The sequence below is a fragment of the Pogona vitticeps genome, chromosome 12, assembly GCF_051106095.1.
Source record: "Pogona vitticeps strain Pit_001003342236 chromosome 12, PviZW2.1, whole genome shotgun sequence".
Lineage (NCBI taxonomy): Eukaryota > Metazoa > Chordata > Lepidosauria > Squamata > Agamidae > Pogona > Pogona vitticeps.
Genome location: NC_135794.1, coordinates 10,057,271 through 10,078,172, shown reverse-complemented (window position 1 = coordinate 10,078,172; position 20,902 = coordinate 10,057,271). Strand labels below are relative to the sequence as shown.

The window sequence follows — 20,902 nt, the reverse complement described above, 5'->3', positions numbered from 1 at the left end:
GTTTGCCACCAACGTTAGTCCACAGACCATCCCTGAAAAAAGGCCTTATCACACTACATATCAGAGAGATTGCAGGGCCTTCTGTTCCTCAAATATAGAGAGTTTTAGCAAATACAGTGGTGCCTCGCTTAGCGATTGCCTAATTTAACGATGTACTGTATTCACTTAGCGATGAGGTTTTTGGAGCGATTTTGTGCTCCGTTTAGCGATGTTTCCTATGGGGAAATTTTGCATGGCGATGTTTGGGACCTTGCCTCGCTTAGCGATGACAGTTTAGGCCCCTCTGTTTCGCTTAGCGATGTCTGTTTTTGCTATTTTAAGTGTGTCTTAAAATGTTCAAAAACTGTTTAAAATGCTTGGGATTGTTAGTGCACCTTGTAAAACCTTTGCAAACTTAATTTGGCTTTGTTCTGACTCTTTGTTAATTTTTGGTGAATTCCCCCCCCCCCGTTGGAATGCACTGAATTGTAGGTTTGACAGCTGTCAAACCTACAGTTCAGTGCATTCCAACGGGGGGGGGGGGGAATTCACCAAAAATTAACAAAGAGTCAGAACAAAGCCAAATTAAGTTTGCAAAGGTTTTACAAGGTGCACTAATGATCCCAAGCATTTTAAACAGTTTTTGAACATTTTAAGACACTTTAAAAATAGCGAAAATGGACCTGTCAAAATCATTGAAATACATTGAAACCTATTCAATGCATTCCAATGGGGGAACCATGTTTCGCTTAGCAATGTTTCCTATGGCGATTTTTGCTTAAGGATGGTAATCCGTTTCCATTGGAACGGATTATCTGGTTTTCAATGCATTCCTATGGGAAATGGTGTTTCACTTAGCGATGTTTTCCCATAGCGATGTTTTTTTGGGAACCAATTAACATCGTTAAGCGAGGCACCACTGTATGATCAGTACACTTGGGGCAATTCATTCCTATCAAGAGATCCTTGTGCTCAATTTTAAATCCGGTTTCATTTACAAATGAACACACCTCAGTGTTATTTTAAATAAGCTCAGTTGCTCGGTTAACTCTTAGAGCCATTGATTCAATATTCCTTCTAGCCGAGCAGAGGGGAGAAAGGCTGTGTCTGACTAAGAGACAACAGATGGCAGCTGGGAGGAAGAGAGGAGTAAGGGAGGGAGGGGAGAGTTTTCAGTCTAAAAAGCATGGAGATTGTGTTACAGGAATTAAAAGAAGGCCCCCAAGTCCATACACGAGTGACACTTTGTTTGTTTGTTTGTGTATTTATTTAATTTTTATACTGCCCATTCAGTGAGAAGACACATGGGTGGTTTACAACAAAGTTAAAATCCCAGCCATCAACCCAGCTAACAAAGGCCTCCCTTGGTATAGGCACCTGTAGCAAAAAGGCCTGAGAGGAATAGGTGACACTGGCAGAAGTTCTTTGGGAGAGATCCCCCAACAGATATTGAGGTCCCAACCCCTTTAGGACTTTGTACCTCGACACCAATGCCTTGAAGTTGGCATGGAAGCCTGCAGGAAGCCAAGATAGGGAGGCCAGGACTGGAGAAATGTGATTGAATTTGGATGCCCCGAAGAATAACGGTGCCATGGCCTTCTGGACCTGCTGAAGCTTCCGTTGTTAGGCTGAATTTTAAGTACACAGACTATGCAAGCTGTCTGCTTCTCTAGGACACTGGTTCTTAACCTTTGTTACCCAGATGTTTTTGGACTGCAACTCCCAGAAGCCTTCACCATCAGCTCTGCTGGCTGGGGTTTCTGGGAGTTGCAGTTAAAAAACACCTGAGTAACAAAGGTTAAGAACCACTGCTCTAGGATTCTCCAGCAGGCTACATGGTTAAAACAACAACAACAGAGGAGGGAAAATAAGGCACAGAAGGGTAAATATTTAGCTAGGTGTTACAAGCCAAGGAGAAAATAGCCATTTGTTGGGAAGTGTGACCCATTAAGAAGAAGATAACAGCCAGAATCTTATCAGTTGGCACTAGTGCAGTGGTATAAATTGCAGCAGTGAATTTGCCTCTGGCTGCTCGTATCCCTTCACTGAGCACCAGCTTTTTCTTCTGTGTGAAAGCGTTAGCAATGGGCACCTGCTCTGGGCAACTGGTTGCCAGAGCCATAGAGCCTGTCTGGACTCGATGCAGTTTTCCAAAGTCAACTAAAGTTTACTTTGGGTGTAACCAGAGTTGTTCTTTGTGTGTTTTCCTTCACCTCCTTTACATTTGTTGTGGTTGTGTATTTGCAAACAAAGAAAACATAACAAAGATGGCACATGCCCGATATTCCTGCATCCAAAGGAAATTGAGTCCCTGGAACATCTCCCTGCTCCTTGAAGGAAGTAGGCAGGGCTTTCTTTTGGAAACATCAAGCTTCAAGGTATTTTTTTTACTGCAGCAGGAATCTGGTGGATCTGGACCAGGGGTCTCCAAACTTTTGACCGTGGGGGCCACACTGGATATTTTTAAACATTTTTGAGTGCCGAAGGAACAGGGATGTGCGTGTGTATGTGTACGCGTGGCCACATGCACACATGCATGTACCCCCACCCCCACCCCTGCATGCATCTCTGCCTGCCCCCGCAGGCATGCATGCACACACCCCTGCACGTCCACACGGACACATGCATGCCCGCCCACCCGTACACACACACACGCCCCCCGCACGTGTGGACGTCCCCCTGAGCATGCAGGGGCTGAAAGGAATGGGCCGGATAAAACAGCAAGGTGGGCTGGATGTGGCCCGCAGGCCATAGTTTGGAGGCCCCTGATCTAGACCAACAGGTGGATGTTGGATGTTCGTTCTCTCTCTCTCCCCCCCCACACCGCTTCCTGGCTAAAATTTGTGCCATTTATTGAAGACTATCAGCAAGTGGATGAGAATTCATGGTTCAACAGCTAAAAGGGACAGCAATCAGTCTTTTCATTTCTGAAGAGATCTCTGGCCTTCCCAAGTGAGTTTCTCTGACTGTGAAAGAAAGGGAAGGGGAGGCTGTGATGATTAGGGCTGTGTTGGGTAGGGAAGGCGTCCTTTTCATCCTGGCTCATTTTCACTCACTTATGGAAAAGAGATAACCAAGCCTCCATCAAGATCTCTGTTGATTCAAGTCCCAAATGCCTCTTGGGTCTGGATAATTGGAGGAGCAGACTGCAGAGGGCTTTTTATCTGGGGCTGTTATTTTGCTGACCTCAATTATCCAGGCGTGGTAAGGGGAGTGGAGCAGGATGGATCAGAAGGAGTGGGAAGCAAAGAGGAACAAAGACATCATGGCAGAAATGGGTCAAAAGAGTGCTCAAATGCACACTTTTTGCTGTCTGAAGAAAAGGACAGAACCTCGCTTTCCCTCCATAGATGATGGGCATTGAGATATATGGACTGAGAGGCAGATATGTTGATGCCGCTGGTGGGGATACCTACTGTGGCATAGTGATGGACAAGGACTCACGAGACGTGCGTTCAAATTCCTGCTCAACCATAGAAATTCGCTAGGGAGGTGGAATGGGTAAAACCACTCCATAAATATCTCTGTTAACCTAAAAGGCCCCTAGCTGTATAATTCAGTTCCAACTTGACAGCACATAATATAACCATGGAGCTGGCCTAGCTCAGTGAGTTGGAGTGTCCAGTGACAAGAGTTTGAATCCCCACACTGCCTCCCAGGGGAGGGGCTGGCCAAGATCACATGTGAGTGGCTGATGGGGTTACATACCCCTAGTACCGATGAAGTCTGAATGGTCTCAGAGCATCATCGGATTGAGAGGCTGGTAAACGCTTCTGAGTTCTTAATCCTTAAGAAATCCTAGCAGGGACACCAGATGTCAAAATCAAGTTTGTGGTGTGTCTTTTTTAGTGGTCCATCCATCCACCAGGCAGCAGGTGAGTTTAGCTGGTACAGGTTGTGTGGTCTCTGTCACCTCGAGGCAATGTATTTCTCTTTGAAGCGGCTTCTTAATCCTTCTAACGAGCAAACCTCTTCTGCAACCCTAAAGGCCCCATGTGACCTAATTTCACCTTGGTCGGATTTCAAATGTCCTGCAGCCAGTTGTTTACCTTTCTTTGCAAGAACTTTCCATCAGTGCAGATTTCTAATGTGATTTGCCCCTCCCTTGCAACCTGTTGGGTAGGGAGGAAAGGTGTGTGTGTGTGTGTGTGTGTGAGATTGAGAGAGAGAGAGAGAGAGAGAGAGAGAGAGAGAAGGGAAAAGGTGGGAGAGAAAATACAGGTGGTCCTTACCACATTGGATCAGGAATTGTCACCCACTGGGTGGGTTTCATTCATTACGACATGGGGTTCCCAGTACGAGATTATTGTACTCGTAGATTATTGAAGGGTGACTACATCAGATGCTTCATTTCCCCAAATATTTCAAGGTTAACACCTGAAATCTCTAAGAGGTTTTGCTTGTAGGACCTTGTGGTGTCACAAAGGCAGGACAGGCAAAGTTTGGGAGTATGGTCTTTAAAACTGGGGGTGGAGGAGAGAATGTTTCTTATCCATGATTTCACAGAAACTGGCCTGTGGAAGTAAGCACTGAGTTGCAGTGAGTTGCACAATCTGTCCACCTGTGTCTACCTTCATCTTACATTTTGAAGGGCTATCATATGAAAGATGGAGCAAGTTTGGCTCTTTTAGCTTCAGGAGGTAGCACACAGTTGAACAGGTTTAAATTATAAGACAGGTGATTTCACCTAAATATTAAGAAAAACTGAAGAGTTGGTCAATAGGAGACAGTAAACACCATTATGTTTCTTGAGACTTGCTCCCACATATGTAGGTAGCCATGCTGTCTTGGTGATTCTGGGATTCGTCGTTAAACGGTGCGCTCGTTATGCGAGGCACCACTGTACTAAGTTAATGAGAAAGGGGTGGACTATCTGAGGAACTTGTAGCTATTCTCCTCTGTGGATCTCTGTACTTCTATTGTGTAGCAAAATAAATTTTACCAGAAATTCAAAACTCTGCAACATTTACTTCTGAGCAGACACATTCAAGGCCTTAATACCATTTGATTTCATTTATATTCATCTGATTTAGGAAACTATGTAGAGTTGGGTTCCAGATAGGGCCTGAAACATAGTTTAGGAAACTTAGTAGAGGGCCTGAAACTCTGGAGAGCCTTTGTTGACCATGTTGGTCTAGAGATGGACCAGGGGCCTATAAGGCAGCATTTTATTTGAGGGTGGGTTAGGTACCTGAAAGATTGCCTCCACCCACACAATCCTGGCCATCGTTTGTAGTCATCTTAGAACAAAAGAAACAACAATGGCTTCACAATACATTTGAAAAACATCTTCAGTCTGAAACACTTGAGTCAGGTAGGTGAGTTAATATGGTTCTGCTTCATCAGTTATTCATTGGGGAGAAAAACATTCACCGTTTTTACTTTTCTCCCCATGCATTACAGCCTGGAGGAGAAAGAGAATGTGTGAATTATTAAATGAGTTTGTGCAGTGGGGGGAAAAAAACCTCAGATGAAATGCAGAAGAGAAAATCTGTCATGGATTGGGAACGGCAAGCAAACCAAGATCTCCATTTGCAACTTGAAAAGCAATGATTGAGAACAGTTTTACATTGCCTGCCGCTGAGGCTGACAGCAACTCAGCCTGTTGTTAGCCTCAGTGGAAGCAGATATAAAATGGGCCTAAGAATGCTTGGGCGTTTTGTATGCCCAAGAACCTAGCAACCTTGATCCATTCCTGACTCTTTTATTTGAGTGCATTGCCCTTGTGAATTTGTGCCAAAACTTGAGTCTTATTCCAGCCTTGCTTTTTTTCAGGCCACCCGTCCACAAATCAGAAATATGCCCCCCTTTCACCAGCCGCTTTGCTTTCTCGTGCCTCAGCTTCCAAAAGTCTGTGGCCCTCACCCGCAAAACGACAGCTAAGAAAAAATGCACCAATTTTGCTGTTTAACAAATGTTCGGTTTCAGTTTAAAGAGGCAAGCTGTTGTTACTCAAAGCTTCTCATATTCATGTGAGAGCGAATGTTTTTCTGTGTTTGAGAAAGAGCGATCTGATGGATTTCAAGCTTCTGGCAGATTAGATAGGGTGGCCTCTTACACCGGGTGATTTACAGACAGTAAACCAGTTAAAAGAACCAAAGGCCATTCTGTTTACAGGACAGAAAGAGAGGGAAAAGTCCTAAACAAAACTTTGGTGCGTTCTTCCGAGGCCTGTGAAAAATCAAAAAAAAATTTTTTGGCTCAGACTGAGTTGGAGGCTGGACTTTGTCATTATTAATAAATGTTTTTGGAATGCATGAGTCCCGTCAGGGCTCTCCGCGCAATGTTTATACAGTTTCCTGGCTGAATCTCTTTAAGGAAGAAAGGAGGCGAGCCCGGAAAGAGGTAAAACAGAAATAGACTCATCCCCCCTCCCCATCGTCTTTCTATATAGGAGTCTTTTAAAAACATATATTTTAAGCTATAGCTCTTTGCTGTATAGCAGTCTGATACAGGCTGCGATTTGGCTAAAACTCCTTTTTTCCCCTCGTCTAAACAGTTTGTTCTGCAGATGGAGCCAATGGGAACGACGCTTGAGGAAACGAAAACGAATCTGGATATTTTGGGTTGTTATTGTTTCTTTGGGAAAAGGATTTAGCAGCAGGGAGCGAGAAAGGGCAGGGAGGGTTGTGGAACAAGGGGAAAAAATGACACAGCAGGGCCTACTCTGGAACTGAGAGGCAGCCAAAGAGGGGTAATTTGCCTTCTGATTAGCGCTTGGAAAAGTTTATTCTCCAGGCTACGGCTATGTTGGCGGAGAGATTTTGGAAGTTACAGTCAACAAAAAGGACTTGCCTAGACTGCTTATAGGGGCATAGCAGGAAAGCTGAAATTTGAAGGAAGGGCCATAGCTTTAGAGGGCGGACCATGTTATTTGCAAGCAGAACCTCCAGGTTTTGAGTCTTTCTACCTCTAGTGCTGATCATTACCTGTAAAGCCCTCTACAGCTTGGGTCCAGGCTACCTGAAGGACCGTTATCTCCCTATATGCGCCTTCTCGGCAATTAAGATCAGCAGAGGAGGCCCTCCTCTTGGTCCCATTGCCAGCAGAAGCCCAGCTGATGGGGACACGGGAGAGGGCCTTCCCTGTGGCTATAGAACGCTCTCCCTCGAGAGATCAGGAGGGCCCCTTCCCTGTTATCCTTCTGAAAAAAGCTGAAGAACCATCTCTTCAGGCAGTCTTGTAACAGTTATAACTGAATCCCTGAGCCCCATTTTAGCAGATAATTTAAATCTTTTTCATGTTTTAATCTTTTAATTGTATCTAAGATTGAATGTTATTCAATTTATCTTTAAAAAATTAACTTATTGTCTTTTTAAATTGTGTGAATTTTAATGTTGTGAACCGCTTTAGGTCCCTTGTTGGGAGAAATGTGGCATATAAATAAAACTAATGATGATAATAATAATAATAATAATAATAGTAGGGCTGCCTAAGATTTCTATGAAGTTTCAGAGAGATACAGCCAATTTGTATATTAAGTGGCACAGCATTAGATCTACCGTATTTTTCGCACCATAAGATACACTTTTCCCCCACAAAACAGGGGGGTGGAAAGTCTGTGCATCTTATGGAGCGAAGAAAACAGATTAGATTTTCCTGTTTTCTTCTAAAAAATTGGTGCTTCTTATGGAAAGGTGCGTCTTATGGAGTGAAAAATACGGTAATCTGCTCTGATCGAAGACAACACCCTAAATCCCAAACTCACACTGGGATCAGCTGGCATACAGAACAGAGACTCTTGGTTGAAGGCAGAGTGGGGAACCATGGTCCTCTGTACGGAACAACTGCTGACTTCCTCTTACTCCACTGGGTAGCCTGGTTGGGACTGATGGGGACGAGAATCCTGTGGGCTTCAGCTGATGCTGAGTTGCTCTCTCAGGGGGAGGGCCTCCCCCAAAGCACTGGGCTTGATTTCAGCAAACAGCAAGAGTGCTCAACCTATATCTGGGCTGCACAGCTGGAGTTTCTAGGCACTGAGAATCTAATGTGATCCATGAGTCTGTAGATCTATGACCTTCGTCCATGCTACACCCTAAAATAATATGTCATGGCCAAGACCAAGCTGTGGACACCCGACTTCTCCGCGATAGACTTGTTTCTATATGACAAAGTGTTTTTCATTCTGGGAGAAGCTTCTTACAATCTTTGTAACCAAAGCTAAGTTTGCTGCCTGTTTATGTGGAGTTCGCTGAAATATGCATTATAAGTTTGGGTATTTATATAGTATAAAGATCAGAAGATGAACATTAGGAATGTAAGACTTGTTCTTATACCAAGGCAGCTTAATATTGTTTAACTTAGGAGTGGAAAAATTCTTAGGAGATAGAAGGACTGCTCTTGGCATGGGGGACACTTCCTAGACCAAAATTTGAAGTGGCCAGAAGATCAGGGCCTGTTCTCTAAAAATTCTACTGCTCTTCCCAAACAGGCTAACACAAACAGGATTTGTTTTGAGTGAAAACCGTGCTTGTTGGAAGCTTTTGGGAGCAAAATATGCCCTTCTAAAAGTTTTTAAAGAAATGAACCTTTGTTTTGGATTGTCGGGTTGGTGGCCTGAAAGCTGGACGGGATGGGTCTATGCATCTTCTCTATGCCATCTGTTGCCTACTCTGGTTGACAGTAAAAAAGGGTGGCGGTTGAAGGAATTCGTCTTCCTTGGTGGTCCAGAGCATCCACAGCAGTGGGTGTGGTGGCAGTGATGGGTAGAAGCAGTAGCTGGGCACAAATTCAATCCTCCATGTCTGCTCTTTTAATACCCCATAATGTTCTAGTGCAGCACATCACAGGGGTCCCCGTGGGAATGTGAAGTGGCAAATACCCAGATCCAGCTTTTTTTTTTTAACGGGAGCAGTGCGGGGGGGGGCAAAGATGGAAAAATATCTATATATATTTTGGATGAAACCTCACAGAATTCCAGAACCAGCATGACCAGTGACAATGTTATTCTGTGCTGTTAAGACAGAACCAACTTATAGTGACCCTAGCAGGGCTTTCAAAGTAAGGACTCGCCAGTGATACCAATCTGGCTGGTTTCTTTTAAGATTGTTTCATAAATTTCTACAATGCACAACCAAGATAGACTCATTTTCCCGGTGAGTGGTTTATTTCCAGTTTATTTTCTCCTTGCCGAGAGGGTGGTTTTAAATTGCATTGATGATGCATCAATTCATTCTGTCCTGGTACAGCGTGGGTGCACATTTCTATGAATTCTTTTCCCATCCTCAGTCCCCGAGCCAGGTGGATGCCATGGTTGCTGCACGCTGTCCTGCTTTTTTAAAAAATAATTTCTACAAGGGGCATGTTGCTACTGATGTCTTCAGCTTTACAGGAACAATCTTGGTGCGGTTTGACTTTGTGTGGCATTTGTCTTGTTTACTGATTGATGCCTTTCCACCTACTGTCAGCCAAGTGGCACAGACATACAGATGGGAGTCGGGACCATGGTGGGCAACATATTACAGTACTCCCTGAGACTTAGGCACCACAGAAGTAATGTTCCCAAATAGGAATCCCTTTCTGCTATGTATATTAATGTATCAGGGATTTTTTTTAAAGGAAAGGATGAGCAGCACTTTCCCTGGACACATCTGAGGAAATAAATTGATTCTAAGATGTAGCTGCAATGATGTTTCAAATAAGAAGATATGAATTGATATTGTAGAAACCAATGGGAATTTTCCCATGGTATATATATCACGTGAATGTGAAAGAAAATGTATCGGTATAACAGGTAAAGGTTCCCCTTGACAACTTTTGTCCAGTCGTGTTCGACTCTAGGGGGCGGTGCTCATCCCCGTTTCCAAGCCATAGAGCCAGCGTTTTGTCCGAAGATAATCTTCCGTGGTCACATGGCCAGTGCAACTTAGACACGGAACGCTGTTACCTTCCCACCAAAGTGGTCCCTATTTATCTACTTGCATTTTGCATGCTTTCGAACTGCTAGGTTGGTGGGAGCTGGAACAAGCCACGGGCGCTCACTCCGTCGCGTGGATTTGATCTTATGACTTGGTCTTCTGACCCTGCAGCACAGGCTTCTGCGGTTTAGCCTGCAGCGCCACCACGTCCCTCAACAGAGGGGCAACAGAGGTATCAGTATAACTGGGGTTCTTTTGGCAGGTGTGATTAGGCCCTGCGTGAGATAGTTAAGAAGTGGCCTTTCCACATCCCCAATGAGTTTCCATGGTTGAGCAGGAATTCAAGCCCAGGCCTTCCGAGTCCTTGTTTGTCACTCCTGTCTGACAGTGTAGGGCGTGGGTCTCTAGGAATTGTAATTTACCTCAGATCAAGCATTTTCCATGCCTGCTCAAGGCAGGCACCACTGAGGATGCAGCCACATCTGGGGTATCAGGAGAGCAGGGAATCATTTTTCTTAAAGTTAAAAGGAGGCCACTGTCAAGAATAAGATAACCTGTACGAAAATCAGTATCATAAGCAGCTGATGAAACACAGGATGCTGTGCTTTGCATGGATAGGAACCCAGGTGCAAAACCTCTTCCACTATGAGCTTTAAATGCCAAGTGAGACCCGGGATCCTGGAGATGGATTGATGACTGTTTCTCAACTTGAGAATTTATTTCTCTTAAGACCGACCAAAGTCTGAGCCTGTGCATCCTCAAGGAGCAGTGTGGAATGTGTTTCTGCAATTTGGCATGGAATAATTAGCATGTTGTTACCCTCGCCGACGAGAGGGAACATGCAAAGGAAAGAAGTGGAAATGTTATTTTGATAGCCCAACGAAAAAGGCACTGATGACGGCCAATAAACTGAAACTTAATCCAGGCAAGATGGAGATCCTCCTGCTGGGTGGATCATCTGACTGGCTAGAGGGGCATTTCCCTGGTCTCGATGGGCTTGCATTCTCCCTGAAGGCTCAGGTTCACAGTGTACTCTTGGACCCAGCTCTCCCTATGGAGGCACAAATATCTGCTGTGGCTAAGAGCGCTTTTCATCAACAGTGTCTCTGCCTGGAGAAGACATGGCTAACAAGAGTGGTTTGTGCTTTAGTAGTTGTCGGAGTCCTGCTCCGGCAATCTGTGGTGGAGGGAGAGATCTCTGAAAGGATCTGTGGTGGAGGGAGAGATCTCTGAAAGAACCTGACTGCAGTCATCAAAATGGAGTGTAAAGCATGTTCCAGTGATCTCTCCAGCAAAAGCTGGCTAGTCATCTTGGACACCTCCTTTTATTAGCACAGCAGGTTACATACATTTTAACCAATCGGGCGTCAAGTACAATCTGCCCGGTAACAGCTAGGCGTGGCCTTGCCCTGCTCTGTGCACATGTCGCAGCCGTGCTGTAAAATGGCGGATTCCCACAAGGAGTCTCCAAAATAGACTTCCATAACGCGCTCTATGTAGGGCTGTTCCTGAAGTCAGGAGGGAGACTTTAGCAGATCCATGACCCTCTGTCTCCAGCTTTTCCATGTCTCCATTGGCTTCCTATCCATTTCCACGCTCAATTCAAGGGGCTGCTGGCCATTAACTATGAAGCCCTAAACTGTTTAGGACCTTGATACCTGAATATCCAGGATATTAAAAACAATAACACCCAGGGAGGCCAAAAGACTGAACACCAGAAACTGGGCTTTCTCAGTTGAGGTCCCACACTTCTGGAATAAACTTCCAGCGGAGGTTTGCCTTCCTTTGTAATCTTTAAGAGGTCAGAAAAAAAAATAAAAGTGGTCAAAACTGTCTTTTATTACATCTGTGAAGTCTAATGTCCTTTAATTTTTTTAATTATTTAGAGTTAGTTTTCTTAGTCTCAGTCGTTTGATTGACTGACTGGTTTGTTTGTCAATTTGTATTTGTTTGTAGTTTCTATGTATTTTTTTCTTATTGTATGCTTTCCTGTAAACCACCCAGAGAGTGTGTTGTGCTGTGGGGCAATAGATAAGTTGAAATATAAAATAAATAAAAATAGCCCGGGTTCCACATGTGGACCGAGAACTCTCAGAAGTACAAGCTGGATTTTGAAGGGGCAGAGGAACTAGAGATCAAATTGCTAACATGCATTGGATTATGGAGAAAGCCAGAGAATTCCAGAAAAACATCTACTTCTGCTTCATTGACTACGCAAAAGCCTTTGACTGTGTGGAGCACAGCAAACTATGGCAAGTCCTAAAAGAAATGGGAGTGCCTGGCCACCTTGTCTATCTCCTGAGAAACCTATATGTGGGACAGGAAGCAACAGTTAGAACTGGATATGGAACAACGGATTGGTTCAAAATTGGGAAGGGAGTACGACAAGGCTGTATATTGTCTCCCTGCTTATTTAACGTATATGCAGAATACATCATGCGAAAGGCCGGACTGGAGGAATGCCAAACTGGAATTAAGATTGCTGGAAGAAATATCAACAACCTCCGATATGCAGATGATACCACTTTGATGGCAGAAAGTGAGAAGGAATTAAAGAACCTTTTAATGAGGGTGAAAGAGGAGAGCGGCAAAAATTGTCTGAAGCTCAACATCAAAAAAGCCAAGATCACCTCCTGGCAAATAGAAGGGGAAGATATGGGAAGATATAGAGGCAGTGAGAGATTTTACCTTCTTGGGCTCCATGATCACTGCAGATGGTGACAGCAGCCATGAAATTAAAAGACACCTACTTCTTGGGAGGAAAATGATACGAAACCTCGACAGCATCTTAAAAAGCAGAGACATCACCTTGCTGACAAAGGTCCGCATAGTCAAAGCTATGGATTTTCTAGTAATGATGTATGGAAGTAAGAGCTGGACCATAAAGAAGGCTGACTGCCGAAGAATTGTTGCTTTTGAATAGTGGTGCTGGAGGAGGCTCTTGAGAGTCCCCTGGACTGCAAAGAGAACAAACCTATCCATTCTGGAGGAAATCAACCCTGAGTGCTCACTGGAAGCAGAGATCCTGAAGCTGAGGCTCCAGTTCATTGGCCATCTCATGAGAAGAGAAGACTCCCTGGAAAAGACCCTGATGTTACGAAAGTGTGAAGGAAAGAGGAGAAGGGGACGACCGAGGATGAGATGGTTGGACAGTGTCATCGAAGCGACCAACACGAATTTGATCCAGCTCTGGGAGGCAGTGGAAGACAGGAGGGCCTGACGTGCTCTAGTCCATGGGGTCACGAAGAGTCAGACACGACTTAACAACTAAACAGCAACAACCACATGAACCCTACATACCATGCTTTGCTCTCCGCTGATGTAGACAGTGGAACAACAGTGTGTCCCAAAATAAGAGGGAGAAGGATTCCCTGAAGCATTTCTTTATTTCTGGGTTTGCTCAGTCCAGCTTAAGGAAGTGGGTTATAACATGTTAATTATCCTAAGGCAAATTACAGAAACATATTTTATACAGCTCTTTGATATGCACAGGATCAGACTCTGGTGAATCTCCAAGGCAAGAAATTACCAAATTGAGAGGCAGTTGCCAAAAAACAAAACAAACAAAAAACAGACACACCTTGTGGCCTTCATTTAGTATGCTGATAATATCTTTAGAAAAGGATTTCTGCTTAAACTTAAAGGTGGCAATGGATGGAACTTAGCAATAGTAAGCTTTCTAGATAATTAGCAAGTAAGGTGAGCATGAAACGTGGAATAAGGAGTTGATGCAGATGGAGGAGCATTAGTGGTATGTGCTGCTGCTGACCCAAACATTTTAGAAGACAGAGTGAACCGTCTGAACTATCTTCAAGGGAAGCCCAACAGTAAACATATCCCTGCAGTCAAGTCTTAATTGCGTGGTGGTCATGATTTTTGCATGTCTTATTCAAGGCTGTAGATTTCTCATTGGTGGAACTGATAAACATTCCTCATGTCCTGGAGCTGAGAGAGATTGCTTCTAGCCCATCTGATGAATTTAACGGCTCAGTGGGGATGAGAATCCAAAATCAAAACATTTGCTGATGGAGGCAGAGCAGGAAGTGCCCCCCCCCAGTTTATACTATCAAAAGCCAACAATCTTTGGCACTTGAGACACAATATCTCATAATCTGTTACTTTCTATAATAGTAAATAAAACAAAACACAGCAAACAACACTAAGCGTGGTTGTTGTGGGGTTTTCAGGCTGTTTGGCCGTGTTCTGATAATATCTTTAGGAAAGGACTTCTGCTTGAACTTAAAGGTTCCAGAACACGGCCAAACAGCCCAAAATACCCACAACAACCATTGGATCCTGGCTGTGAAAACCTTCGAGAACACAACGCTAAGAGTAATAGAAAAAAAATTCTGCCTTTTCATGACTTCCAGCCCCAACTGGGGCAGCTGCCTCATTCTGTCTCACAGCAGACTACAAATTCCAGCCTGGGTAGGGGATTCTGGGATATGTAGTAAAAAAAAAAACACCGGGAACTCTTCCAAACTACGTGATTGCCCATTCCAGCTCCTGCGCTCCATGTATTGGGATAAGCTCAGAATGATTTCATTGACCTTGGGGAAAGTGAGACCAGGAGTCGACCGGGAAGTTGCCATGGAATGATGCCCTGATGTGGGTTGATGAGATCTTTCTTCCTTTTTAAGAGATGCAGTCATCTCTCTTTCAGCAGAATCTGTCTCTGCAGCCAGAGAAACGCAACCAAAGAAGGATTACATTATTTGTGTTAGAGGACATTTTGTCAGCATTATGCATGAAGCGTTTTTCACAACTACATTTTATGCATCTTTTCAGAGCTCCCAGCATTACAGTCTGATTGCCTTTTTACTGGTGATATGTAATCTTAATGTACAGAGTCCCTAGTCTTCTCGTTTATTCCTTGTTACATTTATATCTTAAGAATAGGTATAAATCAGAATTACCTTGACAGCACATGATTATTATTACATTAATATCTTACCTTCTCTCATGTGGGCACAAAACAGTATACATTGCTCTCTTCTTCACTGCATCCTCACAACAACTCTACAAGGTAGGCAGGACAAGAGTTTCTCTGTCTCTCGGTCAGGGAGTGAAAGAATGTTTGGCAGAAACAGTAAATGGCCCAAGATTATCTGGTGAGTTTTATGGCTCAGCAAGGAGAAGAAGTGACTCTTCCATGTTCTAGCCTAATCAGTACTCTGACTTGACCGGTGGTGGATCTTCAGACAGTAATGAGTATCAGTCCACTTATTTCCACTTATGAAAAGCCAGATCTGTTGCTTTGATAGGGCTTCCTACTCATGGTGTCATGCAGGGGCTGGTGGTCCTATCCTGATGGCACCTCTGTTTTTCTTCTTGATCTTTTTACTGTAGCTCATTTTCCAATATTTGTTTTGACTCTAACATTAAAACTGCAAAAATTAATCAAGTCACCTTAAGATACAATCTCCTATGTCTGTTCCTTGAGAAAGAGCAGGTCCTAAGCAGGGTATGGTTTTTTAAAAACAAATACTCCCCCCCCCCCCCGCTTGCTACACCTAGATAGTAAATAATCAGATACTCATGAATTGGATCAGTTTATTGCTGCTTAGATTGTTGCTTAATGGATAGTTTTGGTCAGGTATTATGTTCAATTTGCCACTATTTACAATGTTTAAAAATTTTCTTACACCAGAGATTGTAGATTTTTCCTTTCAGGAATTTGTTTGTATGCAGCAATAGGCTGTCTTTTTTTTTTTAATTTGCACTTATTGTCTGAAGTGTTATGACTTAGAGCCAAACCAGGTGATTATTTAGTTAATATAATATCCTATAACTAACTATAGTTATTAACTACAGCAGGTCCAGAATGCAGCAGCCGGACAGGTAGCTGCTGGGAGTAAATTTGATCCCAGTGCTGGCCAGCCACCACTGGTCACCTGTTGTGTTCCAGATCAGGTTCAAGGTTCTGACATTCACGTATAAAGCTCTTCATGATTTGGGACCACATTACCTGTCAGAGCATCTTTCCCCAATGCCACCTGCCCAGCCCATCAGATCTTCTTAGGTCAGGCTCCTCTAGCCAGTCCAAGAGCCATCTACTACAAAAAAGCCGTCTACTAGAGATTATGGAATTGTCTACATTATGGAATTAACTCCCAGAGGAGCTACGCTGGGCCTCCTCCCAGTACTCATTTAGGAGGCAGTGAAGAACACAACTGTTCAGGGAGGCCTTTCACGTCAACCCCAACTGAGTGTCTTGCCTCCAGTCTTGCCTCACTCTGAAAATTGGTTGAGCCATTGTATATGGTTTTAGACCATGTTTTTGCTATTTATGCTGTATTTAGTTTTTCATAGTTTGTTTTAGCTGTCTGTAAACCACCAACTGCACTAATGAGGGCAGTATATAAATTAGATAGATAGACAGATAGATGATAGATAGATAGATAGACAGATAGATGATAGACAGACAGACAGACAGACAGACAGACAGACAGACAGACAGATAGATAGATAGATAGATAGATAGATAGATAGATAGATAGATAGATAGATGATACAGTCGTGCCCCGCTTAACGATTGCTTCGCTTAATGAGGAAATCGCTTTACGATGAGGTTTTTGCGATCACAATTGTGATCGCAAAACGATGTTTAGACTGGTTTTTTTCGTTTAATGACGATCGGTTCCCTGTTTCGGGAACTGATTTTTCGCTTTACGACGATCAGCAAACAGCTGATCGTTGGCTTTCAGAATGGCTGCCGGCTTTCAAAATGCCCCCCCCGCCGCTGTTTTCTAGGATGGATTTCTTGCTATACAGGCACCGAAAATGGCCGCTGTATGGAGGATCTTCGCTGGACGAGTAGGTATTCAGCCCATTGGAACGCATTAACTGGGTTTTAGATAGATAGATAGAAAGAAAGAATGTTCTTAGAAGGAGTACTCCCATAAGAAGAACATGACTACCTGATTCTAATATAACATCTCAGTCTATATTTTGCAAATTAGCTAGCTAGGTTCTCTCCGCCTCCTTTTTTCCTTTGGTAGTTGGCTATGGGGAGATAAGCACGACTTCATTTTCAGGTCCGATTTCTTAAGCACTCAGTTGGAAAGGTTTCCATGCCTGGAGGGAATATGTTGTAGGAAGATTGATCTGTGAGCAGGCCTCTGTATACAAGCTGGTCAACTTGGTTGGAAGAAAACCTGAACAACATTCAAGGTGATAACTTTCCCCCTCCTTTATTTATTTATTTTGGCAGCTAAATGGGAGAGAAAACGATGGACCCATTGCTCTTCTTCCTAACAGTGCTGCTCTTTGTTGGGACCCAAAGCTGCCCTGAGGTCTGCAAATGTGTAGCCAAGAAGAAATATGGCCGCCACATTGCAGACTGCTCTTACAAAGAACTCCAGGCTGTCCCTGTTGGCTTGCCTTCCAATGCAACGACCCTCACCCTGTCTGTCAATCGCATCACCTCCCTGAGAGTGGATTCCTTTGAGGATCTCGTAGACCTGCAAGCCCTGTGGCTGTCATATAATGAAGTTAGTAATATTGCCAAAGGGACTTTTGCTTTCCTGGTGCAGTTGCGGGCCATCGATCTCAGCCACAATCGGATAACGGACTTCCCCTGGGGAGACCTGTCCAACCTCACAGCTCTGCAGCAGCTGAAGCTGAGCAGCAACCTCCTGGAGAAGGTTCCATCAGATGCCTTCCACACCTTGAAGGACTTACGGTCCCTCTGGCTCAGTGACAACCAACTTGCGGTCCTCTCCGAAGGGACCTTCGACTCCATGCCTCTGTTATCCCTGCTCCAGATCAGTCACAACCCCTGGAACTGCTCCTGTAAGATCTGGTGGTTGAAGGCATGGATGGAGAACACCTCGGTGATACCAGAAAAGGAGTCCATCACATGTGCCGCCCCTGAACGTATGAAAGGTCTCGTTTTTGGAAGATCCCTGCCAATGGACTGCATGCGTCCATCAGTGCAGGTGGTTTATCATTCCAGCCTGGGCAGTAGCATCTTGCATGGTGGACTCAGCGTCTTGTTGCACTGCACTGCAGTGGGGAAACCACCCCCGGAAATTAGGTGGAAAATCCAGACGTCCTCTCAAAATGTAGCTATCAATGGGCCAAACATAGAAGAAGGGAACAACTCGCTTGCCGACGTGACCTCTAAGCACAGCAAAGGAATGCACTTTCTGGTTTTCAAAAATGGCTCCATGGTCATCTCCAAGTTCAGCAAGGCTGATGAAGGCATATATACCTGCCAAGCTCTGAATGATGTTGGGTCTCGGGAAGAGTCCGTCAGTATAGCCTTGGCTAGTTCAGAGAATCCTGCAGATCAGCTCGAGAACAACATGCAAGCCAGCAAGCCCGAAAGCAAACCTTGTGATAGAGAAGAGCACTCAAAATCTGAAGAGAAGATCGTGGTCCTCTACCTTCCTCCTATATTGCCTAAAACCAGTAGCAGTGTACGAGTGCTGTGGCCTTGGGCAGCCTTGCTGCTGTCTTCCCTGCTTGCTCTTTGTAGCTAAACATATCTGTAATCCACTGTCCAGTAGAAATATAGTACAGTGGTGCCTCGCACAACGAATGCCTCACACAATGATAAATTCACACAACGGTGGCTTTTTCTGAAAAATTTGCTGCCTCACACAACGATGTTTCCTATGGGGAATTTTCGCACAACGATGTCTCTTTTCACTCATTTAAAAGTGCCTTAAACTGTTTGAAACTTGTTTTAAATGCTTGGCATCAATAGTCCAGCTTGTGAAACATAAGCAAACTTAATTTGGTGTTGTTCTGAGGCGTCGTTAATTTTTGGTGAATTTTTTTCTCTCTCATTGAGAAGCATTGGACGGACCGTCCAATGGCTTTCAATGGAGAATAAAAAAATTCACCAAAAATTAACGAAGACTCAGAACAACACCAAATTAAGTTTGCATAGGTTTCAGGAGGTGGGCTAACGATTGCAAGCATTTAAAAACAGGTTTCAAACAGTTTAAGACACTTTTACAGGAGCGAAAGGGGACTTCGCAAACCCATTCAAATGCATTGAGTCGGCTTCAATGCATTTCAATTGGGGAACCGCGTTTCCCTCAACGATATTTCCTATGCCGATTTTCACTTAAGGACGGCAATCCGTTCCAATTGGAATGGATTAACCAGTTTTCAATGCATTCCTATGGGAAATGGTGTTTCACAGAACGATGTTTTCACAGAACGTTTTTTTTTTTTGAACCAATTAACATCGTTGTGCGAGGCACCACTGTACTATGTTTATCAGAGGCAAGGCTGAACTATAAAATCAAGGGATGCTGTTTAAACAACACTGAACAGAGTAAGGACTCTACATCCAGTTGCTTTGGGTACTGTAGTCCAAAATAGTAACTTTTCTGAGAACTTCCATTAGTGCAAGTGGGAGAAATCAGCATAAAAATTGTCATTGTTTTGCCAAAGGCTGAAGACCCAGAAAGTACAACACTTCAGAGCAGCATAGAATATAGTACATATTACACAATATACCACGCTTTATACAATATATGCAACCAACATGATAGAAGCCAGATCACATTCCAAACCAAACATTTAAAAGGAAAATGTCTAGACAAGAGGCAAGAAATGATCAACAGAGGCCTTTGTGGTTTCATGGCTGCCTCATTGATGGACTTTAAGCAAAAAAGACACAGCATGGGGATTGCACTGTTCAAATGTTTCCTTCGAGTGTTATGATTTGTGCAGTTTGTTATATGGTTGTTCTTTTAAGTCATCTTTCATACTATTGTACAACAGTTATGTATTTTGTAATTAAAAGAAAATGAAACCATTTTTTGTTTTTTTTTTAATTATGCAGCAATTAATAGGAAAAATACAGCAATTAATAAGAATTTTTTTTCCTATCTAAGGCAATGGCCAACATGACACCCTTCCTTTTCATGTACAACAGCAAATTAGATTGATGGCTGAAGCTCCCTTTAGCATGGACAAGGGGAAAGCATGGTACGAATAAGGATGTGCCAGACCAAGCCTTCCACAATGCTTATAAGGCTGAAGCCTAAGTTCAAGGTCCCAGCGTGGCAAACAGCTCCATCATCTTGCTTTCCATAGACTGGTGCCCGCTGCCTGAGACTGCAGCTTCAATTTTCCTCATGGCAGAGCTAGCCCTGAAAAGAAATATAAAGCTGCCTAAGATACCTTTAGACTGTGCTGGATCATTGGTCAGTGACGGTGATTCCTGTTTCCAAGGTATTGTGAAACCGCTCCAGGTTTTAGTGTGCACTTTATAAGAGCTACCCAAAATGATGAAGTTATTGTAGGAAAATGGCTTAGCACCTTGGATAACGTGACATCAAGTCACCTCCAACTTATGGCAACCTTATCAATGAGTATTCTCCAAAATGTTTGGTAAATAATTCCCTTGCTCTGCAAACTTAAGGCTGTGGCTTCCTTTATGGAGTTTATCCATTTCATCTATTGTCTTCCTCTCTTCCTTCTGCCTTCAGCTTTTGCTAGCATTATTGTATTTTCCAGAGTCTTGTTTTCTCATGGTGTGCTGAAAGTAAAACAGCCTCAGTTTCATCATTTTGTTCTTTGAAAGACTAAAACCTGAACTAAAATCACAGCACTTGCCCACCCTGCCCCAAATTAGACTCACCAGCCATCACTTTCATTATTTCATGTTTGCCTAACGGCTGTCCAGAGTCTGATGTGGCAAACTCTGCCGGTCAGGGATCTTTTGCTGCCTTGCAGCAAAACAAGTCAAAACAACTCTGGGAGGGAGATGGGTCTCCACAAGGGTTAACGGTATAGGTTGTTCCTCCCCAATGGAATGGAAAGAGAGAGAAGCACTTTCTATTTCGAGGTTTATTCGATGATTTTTCCTTTTTCTGATTGTTTTTTGTGCAAATAAAAGTAATTTCTTTTAAAAATTAAAAAGAAAAAAAAGAAAAATTTAAAAACAAACTCAGAAAAGAGGTAGGGTGAGAATGGAACAGAGCGTGACTGACTGGAATCCTGAATTAGGGTAGCTTCCGGAACAAGTTGTTACAGATTGCATGCATATATTTGATTATAAGGAAATTTAGCAAAGTTTTTTTTTGTAAAAAAGAATTTTC

The 20,902-nt window shown here is 43.5% G+C and overlaps 1 protein-coding gene across 1 annotated transcript; it reads left to right on the top strand.

Moving 5' to 3' along the window:
* Nucleotides 1-6,197: 6,197 nt before the first annotated feature.
* Nucleotides 6,198-19,612, top strand: LOC110084447 (immunoglobulin superfamily containing leucine-rich repeat protein). The gene is made up of 2 exons (XM_020803807.3): nt 6,198-6,324; nt 17,050-19,612. The coding sequence occupies exon 2, from the start codon at nt 17,054-17,056 to the stop codon at nt 18,320-18,322; it is 1,269 nt and encodes a 422-aa protein (XP_020659466.3). The 5' UTR covers nt 6,198-6,324; nt 17,050-17,053; the 3' UTR covers nt 18,323-19,612.
* Nucleotides 19,613-20,902: the final 1,290 nt, after the last annotated feature.

Coding starts and splice junctions, on each gene's coding strand:
- LOC110084447 (XM_020803807.3), top strand. CDS start 17,054: ATGGGAGAGAAAACGATGGACCCATTGCTCTTCTTCCTAACAGTGCTG.